Source organism: Stegodyphus dumicola, chromosome 2, assembly GCF_044657685.1.
Source record: "Stegodyphus dumicola isolate Sdum_Otavi_A_Nest chromosome 2, ASM4465768v1".
Classification (NCBI taxonomy): Eukaryota; Metazoa; Arthropoda; class Arachnida; order Araneae; family Eresidae; genus Stegodyphus; species Stegodyphus dumicola.
The window spans coordinates 45,630,827-45,645,514 of NC_140769.1; the positions used below are offsets into that span (position 1 = coordinate 45,630,827).

At 33.6% G+C, this 14,688-nt stretch overlaps 1 protein-coding gene across 1 annotated transcript in view; it reads right to left on the reverse strand.

The window, feature by feature from the left end:
* Positions 1 to 14,688, reverse strand: part of LOC118199048 (uncharacterized) — a 71,295-nt gene that overhangs the window by 46,763 nt on the left and 9,844 nt on the right. Inside the window, exon 2 of the mRNA XM_035370835.2 lies at positions 1,418 to 1,470. Coding sequence (XP_035226726.1) covers positions 1,418 to 1,470 — 53 coding nt within the window. The remainder of the gene's footprint in view (positions 1 to 1,417; positions 1,471 to 14,688) is intronic.

Here is a 14,688-nt window from a genome sequence, read left to right on the forward strand (position 1 = left end):
CATTATTATTAAGTACAAGGTGTCTGAAATGGAACTATCACGCTACCAGATTAGAAACATCATTTACTTCCAGTTCTGTTGCAAAAAGTCAGCTACAGAATGTCACCAAATCACGTATACAGCTTTAGGTACTAACGTTGTATCAAATGGCACTGCGAAGGTTTGGTACCAAAAGTTAAAAAACAAGAACTACAACATTCAAGAAGCAGAGCGCTCTGGCTGGCCTACTGATGAAGCCCTCCTGCAAGAATTTGTGGAAGAAGTTCACTCAACCAACACTGCAACCACTCAAGAGCTTGTTAAGGAGTTCAACATTAGTGCCATGTCTATTAGTCGCACTATACATTTTATAAACTTGACATACAAGTTCAATCACTAAGTGCTGCATAAGCTGACTCAAGCAGATAAGGACAGACATGTTCAGGCCTGCACTAATGTGCTTGAATATCAATGCAAGGATAGAATTCTGGACCAGATCGTCACTTGCAATGAAAAGTAGATTTACTTCAACAACACAGGTCGAAAAGGAGTTTGGTCTGCACCTGGTGAGTTTGTTGGCAGGGACGCAAAGCGCAATTTGACTTACAAAAAGATAATGTTTCGTATCTGGTGGGAGTGCCATGGAATTACCTACAAAAAGTATCTAGAAAAAAGTAAAACCTTCGGCGGTAAGGTGTACAGCAAGATGCTAGTCCATACTGACAGTGCTATCAAGGAAAACCGTCGAACTGAGTTCCAGCGCAAAAAGGTAATATTCCGTCAATGCAAGACCACATGTGTCAGCATTCAATGGCTGAACTCTGCACAGACTTGAATGGGATCTTTTGCCATACCTATCATATGGCTCTGCACATTGGTCTTTGAGACCTCTACCTTTTTTCACACCTGCAGCTACATCTTGCTGGTGTTATCTTCCATTCTGCATAGGACATCTAAAATGAGGTTGATCTGTTTTTTGGACTTGTGGCCACCAAGTTTCTAGGCCAAAAGCTTTGAAAAACTACCCAAACACTGGGGAAAAAAATCTTAGTTTTGGGTGGTGATTACTACCTGCACTAAAGGTACTGCTTTCATGTTCCCCCCCCCAACCTTATTAAGAACGTTTTTTTGGCAGAAAACTTCCATTACAACCAGATATTTTTCACTGAAATAAATTAAGATTGAATTTTTGCCCAACTTTAAATTTGATACACTGTTCTTACATGTATTTAATATTTCCATTCTTAGCAATATGATTTCTCCAATACAGAAATTTTCAAAATTTAGCAAAAACTCTGATGCAGAAAGAAATCTGAATCTAAAAAAAGAAAGCCTTCTCATACACAAATTCAGTGTAACAGAAACTTACAATGATAAGGTGATAAATTCAAATTTAAGAAAAAAAATCAGTAAAACTATTCAGCATACTCTTACTTACTAAATGGTTATCATAATTATGGTCAGAATAATTCACACCAGGAGCTGCCGTACCTATTAAAAATAATAATATTAATATATACACACATAAATGTCTAATTAAAATAAATATTTATTACATAAAAAATGATCCGACTAATACAAATTTCCTGCACAGAATAAAAACCAGAAAGAAGTTAGACTACAGTTTTTGTTTGTAATATTGTCTATAATTTCTTGAAGAATGTAATATTCCCTTTATTTCCTGCAGCAGTCATTCTGCTTTTATATCAAGCAGTAAGTCATTTATGAGAATAATTTGCTGCATTTATAGTTATGTATAGAATAATTCACTACAATAAGTAATTAATTGGCTTCAGACTAATTTCTTTTAATACAAGTAAAAGACTATACTTTTGAATGTTTTAATTAATTTTAATTCTAAATTATTATTTACTATCATGCACTACCCTTGTTAATTTTACGAAAGAAAATAATTTCAAGCATTAAAAATAGGCATAAAAAGTACAGAAATATTTCTATTACAAGAAAAATTATCATTATAACAAATACATGAAACCTGCTAAATCATAAAAAGCCATAAATATTTATCAGCTACATATAATTAATTATGTACGTCATTACTGGTTTTATATACAAGTTATTAGGTGTAGAAATGCTGATTATTTAACCCTTTCACTACTAACGGGGTATATGTTCCACCAAGAGTTTAAAATTTACTACAGTCAAAAGTCGTTAATCCGGACTCGTAGGGACTTCGGCGATTCCGGATTATCGATCATCAGTTTAAATCTCGTAAGATGGCATGCAAAAATTCTAAAATTAAAAATATGAAACCGTAATTTATGAAATAAAGAACAATTATGATCTAAAGGGTATCAAAATTTAAAAAAAAAAAAAAAAGCTTAATATTTATTTGTTTACTTTATTAAACATTTCTTTCAATGTAAGTTGTTTAAGTTGCTTCGTTTTATGTGATAATACTTTCTCTTTAATTCTATAAACAGACATAATTTCTTGTTCAGTTACGAAGTTCCACTGTTCAAGTCCCGTAATTGCTGTGCCGAGAATACCGACTAACTTGTCAATCGAAATTTTTTCGTTTTCACTAACCTCTCTGTCATATTCTTCATGTCTTTATCCATTTTTTGCAGCAATTCCACTTTTTGTTTGATGGACATCGAAACATACTTTCGTTTTGTAGATCGTTTGGGAGCCCCAGCATCGGAAGTTCTATTTGACATAATCGAAAGTTCAAGTTTACTTTTATAAAATTGCTCTTACAGTCTGCAAAAAATAATAAGCCGGATCCAATTCAAAAATTAAGGAACGACTTTGACTGTACTGCGTTAAAAGTACTTAGAAACACACTGCAGCGTACCCCAGTCTTAGAATCAAACCAGCTGTGCATGTTTCATCTTTTGTTACCCAGCTGGCATTAAATATTTTCCAAGCAAACGCCATTGCTTTGACCACATAATGACACTTTTTTTAATTTGTAGTCAAAGGGTTAATTAAGTATCTAGATTTTCATCAGAAGACTTTCCTGGGACTAGAGAAAATGCAGAATAGAATCATGGGGAGAGGGTGTGTGTGTGTGTGTGTTAAAGATGTAAAATGCGATCTGCCGAAAAAATGCTTTTAGTTAGATAGTCATGTTTTAGACGATGCGTTTTTTTTAAATATGAAAATAAACACAAATAATTAAGAATACTAAATTTTTAATTCCATTAACTTTAAATTCTTTCCAACTTTAGAAAACCAAAGCAGACCTTGAAAAGGTCTCTTTTATAAGTTACTTAGCCAGCCATGCAGCACAGCCAAAAATTAATTCTAAACTTTTATTAACACATCTTCACCTGTCTATGAGATACTCTACATGTTATGTAGAATCTTTAGCTTTATAATCCCCCAGCATGATTCAATTGTTTGAGTTTTAGTATTGGCTGCAAGATTGACATCGATCAGCTGAAAATTTTATCGGTTGATTTAAATGAAAGTTTTTCTGATTTAAGAAAAATTGACTTATCCACTTGGATGACACAGCCAATGTTAGTGGAATAGGCTCATATTTCAAATATGCAGTATCAAGAACTCGCAGAAATGCAAAATGATGAGCCAATTAAAACTTTACTTAAAATAAAAGGAGCGATGGCATGGCTTTGTGAGGAAATTATAAGGTATTTCTCCCGCCTTCCTAGTGTGCCTTCGTGGTGTAGTGGTTAGCACACTAAGCTAATATATTTCTCACTCCCAGCACCTATGCACTAACGAAATTAGATGCTGCAAATGCGGAGATATCCATCGCAGTAACACTTGCCCTAAGAAGCAGGACAGAACTCCCACATGTTTATTTTGCGGAAAAAATCATGTATCCAGTTATCGTGGGTGCGAAGTGTATAAGAAAAAATTCGAAAGAAAACCAGCCCCCCCCCCGCAAGACGACGGAATTTACTTTCAAGAGCGATGACTTTCCACACACTACCAGCCCACCAGCGGCCAAGCGGTAAAGTCGCTGAACACTGGTAGTTTGGTCTAAGGTTCGAATCCCGCGAACGGGCTGGCTGCATGGGTGTTTTCGTGGTTTTCCCCATGTGTAACGTGTATACGAGCCAGTTTCCCTTAGAAAGTCCTCCACGAAAGGCATCCCTCCCCTTAGGCAGATAGCCCTCGTGTGCTTTGCCATAATTAAATACACACACACACCATCCACACCCTACCAAAAATCCAGAAGGAAATTTCCCTCCAGAAAGCCTCGTACAGTGAAAAACTAAAGAGTAAAATTAATCAAGTCCCTGCAGACACTAGTGACACTATTAATTGGATACGAGATGGTAAGATTCAAGAATTTCTGGGAAAAATCATAAACCTCATTGAAAATATCAAGAAAACAAAAACTACCGCGGAGAAACTTTCATGTGGATTTAAAGCTGCAATGTACCTTGTAAGATTGCTGATGAAGACGTTTAAGGACCTTACATCAATACAGATGCAGTAATATTACGTTTTACTATCTTGTTCTTCACATTCTACACTTATTCTAAGTTCCAGTTTTCTGGCAGCATCGATTGGGGTCAGTTTCGTGGGGGGTGACCTCCCACATAACTGGCTCCGAGGAATGAGCAGTTAGGATCTAATGAAACGACTTTTATGACTGAGCACAGGACTTTGTTCGCATCAGCTCGACGGGCTTTTGCCGCTAGTAGCAATTTATCATCTATTAAGTTACTTTTTATTTCTTAGAGCTTTCCAGAACCAAAATTTATGTAATTGTTGTTGATATGTGTATTATGATTTTTGATGTTTTACATTTTTGTTCTAGGAATTTACTGGTTACTTCATCTCACATCTTTTGAAGCTACCAAATGTTCTACAAGGGGTAAGGCCTTCGGCCTAGGCACCCTGGTGTCCTAAACACCATTCTACTGGGGAGGTGGAAATATATTTCAGAGGTCCGTGGTTCGATACCTGGCAAATGCAATGTTAATTTTTCATCTTTCTTGCTTCCAAAAAAATACCTAATGTCTCTACAGTGGCGTCTGAGCTAAAAGGGTTGTGGATGATGACTCTCCACACTCAGGTTTTGGCGATTGGGTCCCCTAAAAACTCCAGTCGCCCTTTAAAAAGGGGGAGTATTTAAGGTATTTCTCGTGCCTTCAAGGTGTAGTGGTCAGCACACTGAGCTGGTATTTCAGAGGTTCGTGGTTCGATTCCCAGCAAAGGTGTTCCTAATTTTTCATCTTTCCTGCTTCAAAAAAAAAAAAAAAAAAAAAAAAAAAAAAAAACCAAATGTCTCTACAACTGAAATCAAATACCCAAATGCAACAAAACGTGCAAGAGAACTATTTTTACTGTTTCCATCTTCATATTTAGCTGAATGTGAATTTAGTGACATAAATAATTTGCTGCTTAACACTAGAACCGTGGAGCAGGTCAATTTGACCCAAATTGTTGTTTAATTTGTCACCACGCAAAAAGTATCGATTGAAAAAATAATTCCTTTCATGACTTTTAATAATTTAAGGTAAACAATAACTTAGTGAATTTGAAACTGTGTAACATAAATAAATTTCTGATTATTAACACTTATACCTAGAACCAGGAAGAGGGTCAATTTGACCCGTTAGAAATGTTTATGCCTAAATGACTAAAAACAGAAGCATTTTTTCTGAAGTAACTGTAAAGTACATCTGCCTCACTCTCTCATTCCTAAAATAGACTGCACCAGGTGGGGGAATAGTATAGATTTCAGTCCAGGTTTGAAACACGAACTGCATTGGAATGCAGTGGAAAACTACAACGAATATTTTGAAAGACTTTTTGAAGTTGCTTTTATTCTATACTTAGTATAAGGATAGATAAAATGTCATGATATCATTCAGGACTGTTCAACACTTTTCAGGAAGCTTTCGAATATTTCGAACAATTATTTGAAAATGATTCAGAAGATGATGATAATAATGACAGTGCTTCGAGTAGCGAGGATGAATACCTGCCTGCTAATCAGGGCTGTGGAGTCGGTAGGAAAAATGACAGACTGACTCCTGGAATTTTAAAGACCCTGACTCTCTCATATATGTAAACATATACACATGGGTTATAGTTTTTTTTTAATATAAAAGAAGTAATAAATACTACGGAAAAAAAAAAAAAAAAAAAAAAAAAAAAAAGATGGCATAGCAAATTATTTATATTAATTAGCATTTATTACGAAATGGAAAAACTAGCATTAGTTATTTCTAAGAAACAGTATAGCTTCAGCAAGATCTTCTTTGTTGGAGGGCCATAGATCCGATTTGATAAACTTCAGAGCTGAGAAGAGTCTTTCCACACTAACTTGAGTAGGAGGAAGAGCTATTACTGTTAGGGCTACTTCTTTTAACTTTTCAGGATAGCATTTAATAAGTTCTAAAAGAGGTGTCTTACAAGCGCATGCAATTTTTCATTTTTATATCTAAGGGCTCTTGGTTCTTTATTCTCATTCGCTTTCTTTGCCTTAGCCTTCTCAATATTATCCAAAACTATTTCTCAAAATCTAATTCATCTTTGGAAGAGGATGATAGAGACTCAATTGAAATGTCTGCAGTTTGACTGTCCTGATTCGAATTCTCTAATTGTACTGAGAATAATTTCATTCTTAATGAAAGTTCATAGATGGCTTTCTTTGCCTTTTTAATTTGTTCGTCATCCAAGAAAAATCGGTGTTTTGGATTTACATATATTGAACCCAGCAAGATCTCATTGTCTAGCAAACTAGTTCTCTTTTCTTCATTGAAGAAATGATTCCTTCTGCAATAAACCCTCCATTTCAGAAAGAACAAACATCACATTCTTCCATTCTCGTCTCCTGTCAATTCTTGAGACTTCAGCATTTTTGTGGCTATATACGGACTAGAAAGAAGAGTTTCCAACACTTTATTTCTTGCTGCTATTGCTGCTTACCTAAATTTACCAGTGAAATTTATAACTAAATGAATCAGTTTAATCACTAATGACAAACATCACATCCATCCTCCTCCCTTGTATTTATTTATTAATATGTCAATAAAATAGGAAGTAACTATTTATTAACGTATATAGTCCATAAATAAAAATATTAACTCAGCTTGTCATTAATTTTTTTTCAATTAATTTTAATTTTATTTCAAATTCAAACTGTCCAACAAAAACTGGAGTCCGAGTCGACCTGTTTTTAGCGGCTCTAGCTCCGATTCGTTTTACCCCAAAATCTGCCAGATTCCGATTCCGACACCACAGCCCTGGTGGCAACCCTGACACATCAGTTCAGAGGAAGAAGGGGAGAGTCAAAACTTTCAGTTTTAAGTTTTGGTTTGCAATTTGGCAATTGGCCAAGAGGCATCTGCATTAAGCGTTACATAAAATCGCATATTAATTTGAATGACGCAGTTTAGTACACACCTGTAGCACTATTTTTAAGACAGAGAGATGAAGTCCCCAAAATAAATAAAACTAAAAGAGATAATAGCCAATTAAAATTAGAAGTTTGCTTTCATATTTTTTATCTTATACATATATATGTTACCGTGAAAGAGCAAAATTGGAGAATGTCAAAACATACCAAATACATCGATGAAAGACCGAATACATAATTATATTCTTGTACATTCGGACCACCACTAGTGCATTTCAACAATCACATATATAGTGTGGTGGAGGTCGAAAAGAGAAGTCGAGGTCAACAAAGAGGCGACAGTCTGTCACCAAATCCTTTGTTCTGGTGCAATTGAAGTTATGTGGCATGTATTTGTTATACTCTTGGAACACTGTTTGTCAGTCTTATGTAAGGTTTGATGGTACACACAACATTCTCTTAAATTATTTTAAAAATCCAATACCCTAATTTATACTGAATGGATATTGCAGCGAATCGTGAACTTTTTCTTTGAAAAGTTAAACGCATTAATTGCAAGTACATGAGACGACAATTGTTTTTATTTTTCACAAGAAAAGTACGTTTAAATATTTTCTGAAGTGATTTCTGCAAAAACTAAATGCAGCACACCTTTGGATTACAGACGATTAAAATGTTTTGACATTTTAAAAATTAATGATGAAGAAAAATTAATTGTACCCTTAAAACCAGGAGAAACAAATATCCAGTATTATGTTACTAATGATGAATTGTTCAGCATACTATTTGAAACTCACACTAGAATAGGCCACGGAGGAAGAACACGTATGCTTAAAGATTTGCAAAGTAAATACAAAACTAATAAATATGAAGTTGTAATGTTTACGTAAACAATGTCAAATGAAGCATAGTGTACCTAAGAAAGGTACTGTTGTGAAACAATGGTCAGTCAGTCATACACATGCAATCACACAGGGATGGCGAGTTAAGTTCATAATGGTGTATCAAGATCATTTGACTAGCTTGTCCAGTTGCGACCACTGGAAACTAAGACAGCTGAAGAAGTAGCATATCATATTCTTCAAACATTTTTAAAATCTGGTGCTCCAGCCATATTGAATTCAGATAACAGTAGGGAATTCAGTAATCACATCATATCCAAACTATTCACTATGTGGAAAGATGTTAAGAGACTTCATGGAAAGCCTTATTATAGTCAAACACAAGGCTCAGTTGAAAGGGCTAATCAGGATATAAAGAATATGTTAACTGCATGGATGAATAATAATGATACAAATAAATGGTCAGATGGTTTGCCCTTTGTTCAATTTGCCACGAAAACTACATATCATGAAGCAATATGCCAAAGTCCTTATGAGGCTCTGTTTGGCATTAAACCAAGAAGAAGCATAGCATCGTCCTTTTTGCCTGGCGAACAAATTGCAAATTTTGAAACCGGAGAACAACTTGAAGAAATTGCTAATACTTTTGAAACTGAAAAACAGCTTGAAGAAACGGTTAATACTTTTGAAGAAAATATGAGCAGTGGCCATACCGAAAACCATATTCCAAAGAAAAATATTGAAGAGGACCTGCAACCTACCATGTCTTCATATCAAGCCCTACTGAACAACACGAGTTTATTTTTATAAAAATATCGGCCACAAAAGAGAATGTTCAAGTGCAGGCAACAAAAATGTTCTGCAGCTAATTCAAGAAGTGGAGGCCAAGGCTATAACACACTGTCACTGCAAAAGGAAGTGTTCCACAACTAAATGCAGTTGTAAACAGGGTTCATAGCTACATTTTAGTTAAAAAAATAAGCACCTATAAGCACTTTTCAAGCACATTTTAAGAAAAAAAATAAGCACCTGTCTAATTACATCATACACAACTGCATAACCTTAAAAATTAGACTTGTAATTTAAAATATGAGAAATGAAGTACTTATTAAGAGAGAATAAGCATTACCTCAACCATGGAAAATAATTACTTTTTTTTTATGTTTTGTTTTTAATTTTCAATAATAGTTCAATTTACAGAACTAGTTTACAATGAGAGGAAAAAAAAACTAAGCAGAACTAAACTATATTACAAGATTTAATGATGAAATTTCAGTTCAAAATAGAGAAAATAAATAATAATAAGGCATATTTATTGTATTCGCTTGGAACCTAATAATAAATACAATTTATTTTTCCACTCATATTGATATTTAAATAATTGAAATCTAAATTCTGAACATTTTCTAAATTTTCATTGTATATCAGTTTTCCCTTAACAGATATTGCAAGCAAAGTAATTTAAGTAAAAAAGAGGAACATTTCTGAAATCGGAAGACAGAAATTTGCTTCATGCAGTCATCTTTAACAGTAAAAGCTTAACTAACCCGCTTACTTGGAAATTGGCGAATATTCGGACAGTAGAGCGTAACTTGAAGAAGTGTGTGTGTGTGGGGGGGGTAGACTGTAGCCGCTCTTTAGATTTTTCCGCTAAATATTTATTTCCGCTAGATTTTTCCGCTAAATAAATAATGCTTTTGACATTTCAATATGTGCATCATATAAAAATATTGTAAAAACGGAACTAAAAAATATTCTGCTTAGCAAGCACAGTAAAACTCTTTTAAGTGTTCATAAACAAATCTCGGACCGAACATCAAAATTAATTATCTCTGCAAAATATCGCAAACGTTATTGCGCAATACGTGAGCCGTAATTCTTCCCTACGTGATATTACGCAATCGGAATCAACAACTGCCGGTATTGGGAGAATAAAGAACTAAATAACTGGGGTGTTTTTCATTCTAATTTTCAACAGATGGCGTTAAATTTCTGGAATAGAATCAATCTTCGCTTGGGTTGGTAGACCGCAGAACTTTTAGTCCTATTCAATCCAGATTGGAAAGTGACCAAAAAAAGCTTGTTTTGCAGTGAACTTTTCAGGATAGATTTTTTTAAGTTCTAAAAGAGGTGTCTTGCAAGTGCAATCATATTTCTTTATTTCCTCAAAGGCCATATAGAAATCTTGTTTGTATTTTTTCATTTTTATATCTAAAGGCTCTTGGTTCTTTATTTTCATTCACTTATTTCCTTTTCAATATTATCCAAAAATATTTCTCAAAATCTAATTCATCTTTGGAAGAGGATGATAGAGACTCAATTGAAATGTCTGCAGTTTGACTGTTCTGATTCGAATTCTCCAATTGTTCTGAGAATAATTTCATTCTTAATGAAAGGTCATAAGTGGCTTTCTTTGCCTTTTTAATTTATTTGTCATCCAAGAAAATTCGGTGTTTTGAATCTACATATTGAACCCAGCAAGACCTTATTGTCTAGCAAATTAGTTTCTCTTTTCTTCATTGAATAAATGATTCCTTCTGCAATAAACACCCTCCATTTCAGAAAGAACAAACATCACATTCTTCCCTCCTGTTAATTCTTCAGATTGTAGCTTTTTTGTAGCTATTTAACAGTGTAGTGTCTAATTCTGCAAGATCATTCCACAGTCTTTCTGTTAATGAAACATTAAAGTTATCTACATCTTCTAAAAAAGTTCTTAATTCTATAAACCTCTTTATCACCAAATATGTACTTCCTTATCACATTGCTTGATCAATAATTGCTCTTTTTCCTGCTCTCTTTCTAAGAAATGGCATCAATTTTTGGACTTCTTGTTGCTAATGCTGCTTACTTAAATTTACCAGCGAGATTTGTAACAATTTTGCAGCTGAGGATGATGGTTCGATAAAACCATCGAAACTAGTCCTGTGAAAATTTGAAAATATAACGCTGATTTTTGTTGTTTGACTTCTAAATTAATAGTTGTTTGGTGTGTTATTATATCTTAATTAAATAAATCAGTTTAATCACTAATGGAAAATATCACCTTCATCCTCCTCCCTTATATTAATTAATTAGATGTTAATAAAATAGAAAATAACTATTTATTAATGTATATAGTTCATAAATAAAAGTAATAACTCAGCTTGTCATTAATTTCTTTCAATTCATTTTAATTTCACTTCAAATTCAAAGTGTCCAACAAAACTTGGAGTCGGAGTTGATCTGTTTTTAGCGACTCCAGCTCAGACTCCTTTTATCCCAAAATCTGCCTGATTCCAATTCCAACTCCATGACTCCGACTCCACAGCTGCTGCTAATGAAGAAAATGAAAGTGATGATGACTCTGGTAGTGCCCTAACAATCGCTGGACCTTCTCATCACAATAATTATGATAATTTATCAGATAAAAAAGAAAAATAAAAAATTCTAGGAAAAGACACATATCCCGAAAAGAAACCAGCAGTAACATTCAAAGTTGGAAATAATGAAGTTTGCAAAGATGGGACAGTTTGGAATGTCGTACAATTAATTAGGAACAAATGATAAAGGAAGAAAATCAAAGCAAAATATTTTGAAGGAAGTTTGGGGCTCAACACCACATGGTAACCACAATATTATAGACAACAGTCGATCAAGTGCCTGGAGACTTTTCATAAATGAAGGGATATTGAAGCATCAAAGAAATGCACTGAAAATGAAGCTCATCAACAGATTCATGAAAATGAATGGAATATAACAGTAGAAGAAATGGATGCTTTTATAGCAATTTTATATGCATGTGGTTTATGTTGTGCAAAAAGACTTGACCTGGAATTTGAATAAATTTGGAATCAAGTTCTAGTTAGCTGCAGATGTTGACTCAAAATATCTAATGAATGGATTTCCGTATCTTGGAAAAGATAACCAAAGTCCATCAAATGTTTCTCTTTCTGAACATGTAGTACTGCGACTATTAAGTCCATATGAAAACAAAGGTAGAAATGTCATGGCAGATAACTCTTTTACAACACTGAAGCTTGCAGAGTCACTGAAATTCAAAAACACCAGCCTCGTAGGAACTGTAAAACGCTGAAGGAGAGAAATACCAGTCTCTGTAAAAATGTCAAAATCTGCATTTCATGCGACTACTGTACTAACACATAAAGACACCAGGCTAACTGTTTATCGAGGGAAAAGTGATAAAAACTTGCTAACTTAGTCTTCATTCAACTATTGAAATTATAGATAGTCCCCAAAAATTACCTGATATAATTGCTTACTGCGATGCAACTAAATCTGGTGTGGACGCGATTGACCAAATGGCAATGAAATATATTTTCAAGTCTCCTCAGCATAGGTTGGCCAGTGCAGGTTTTTTATACTATTTTGGACCTTGTTGCTATAAATGCCTGAGTTTTATACAAAGCTGTAGCTGGAAAATCTATTAGCAGACAGCAATTCATGTAAGACTTAGTTGAAGAACTGAGTGAAAATCTTTTTGTCTCCCGACAAAAAAGGTGACATATGAGTATACCAACCACTAAAAACGACGGAAAACTACAAGTTAGGCATAAACCAGTCCAATGCCACAGTTCAAAATGTGAAAATAAAACCCAAGATATTTGTTCAAAATGAAAAGCACCCATTTCTGATACATGTACAAAATACATTACTAAATTTTGTGCATAATGCATACGAAAGTGGATTTTTTAAAATCTGTAAAACTAACAAGTAACTGGTAAAATTTTTATTTTTTTTTAAAATTATGCCTAAACTTATTTAAATGATATACTTTGTTTTCCCATCAAAATTAGAAAAGTTATGTTTTATTTTGTATAAAAGACATGTTATTATACTTATTAAAATTTTAAATACTATGATTTTCAAAAAATTTGGGTATTTTTGTTGATTTATATAAAATATGCAATGCAAATTCTGAGAAATATCAATTGTTACATAAAAATAAAATGCTTTAGTTAACTAAAGTAATCACTTGTGCATATTTTTAGGTGTGTTCTGCCTAGGGTCAAATTGACCAGCACTGCGGTTTTAGGTATATCAAAAGTACCACGGTTCTAGTGTTAAAAAAAAAAAAAAAAAATCGACTGGATATAATAAAATGGAGAAACTTGAGACTGAAGTTAACTAAATTGGAACCTGACATAAAATCTCTTTGCAGCAAGCATCAAGTGCAAGATTTCAATTTAAATAATAAATAAATAATAATACTTAAAATAATATAGAAAATAATTTCATTAAAATTCTGTACTTCAGTTCTCCATAATATTTTGAAAATTTACTTACTGTGTTTGCTCACAAAATTTACTAGTGATTTCTTCCTAAAACCTATCATTCAAGTTGCTTTCATGAATATTTCAATTTTTGAATATTAAAAATTATGTATATGCCAAGGGAAGCATAGGAATTTTAGAGAGGATTAGGTGGGGCATAGCACAAAAAAGGTCGGGAAACACTGATCTAGAAGCTCAACCTCTAATGTTTTGAGAAGTGTAAATCATATTGGATAAAACTATTTCCGCATCATATTGAGTAGGAAATTCATACCATGTCATATCTCAGTGTTTTGTTTTCTGAAAATCACTTTCAGTGATGATGGAAGTTAAAAAATAATCTGCAATCAGCAGTGGCGTAGCTAGGGTGGGGCAAGGGGGACATTTGTCCCCAGGCGCAGCTTTCAGCGGGCGCCAAATTGATGTTACGAAATTTTAGAATGAAATGTTTTCCATTCTTAACACAGAGAAAAGGGTGCAAAATCTTCAGTTGTCTCCGGGCACTGAAAACCCTAGCTATGCCTTTGGCAATCGGATGCTTTAGAATACAACTCAGTATAAGGGTTTTAAAAAATAACTTAATACTAAAATTAATACTAAAATTCAATACTAAAATTCCATTATACAATTCTCAAAACAATCATATCAGATTTGCACACATCCTCCCCAAACATCAGCAACTACAGTTATGTCTGTAATAAATATTTTTACAGCAGATTTACTAATTTTTCAAAATTAGGCAGGAGACTCCAAATTTACAACATATTTCTCCCAACTTTTGTTTATTCCCAAAATTTCTCAGTTTTTATTAATTCGGCTTAATATTTTTTGTTATTTCACCTAAAAAACGGACTTTAAGCATCAAAAATCATTTTCTTTTGATTACTCATATTTTAAAAAGGAAAATGTTTCAGCACCTGTTATCACAATGCACGGGAAAACAAATGGGTCTGAAGATGTTATAGCCCAATTCTCCTATGAGCATCATGCATATATCTGCCAAACAATACAAAGCAAGATTGAAATACTCCTCTGTATTTCTAGAACTGCTAAACAGTGCATGTTTCATGTGCTTGTTGAAGATGTTAAGTTCGCAATCTTTTGTCTTAGCTAAAAAATGTAAAATTTTCATGAACTTATACTGGTATACAGATGAACTTAGGAAAATCATCTGTATACTAACACGTATACAGATGATTTTCCTTGTACTTCTAATATTGCATCATACTTTTTATTGTGATTTTTCGATTTCACATAGTAGAAAGGCCCATGTACCAAAATGTGA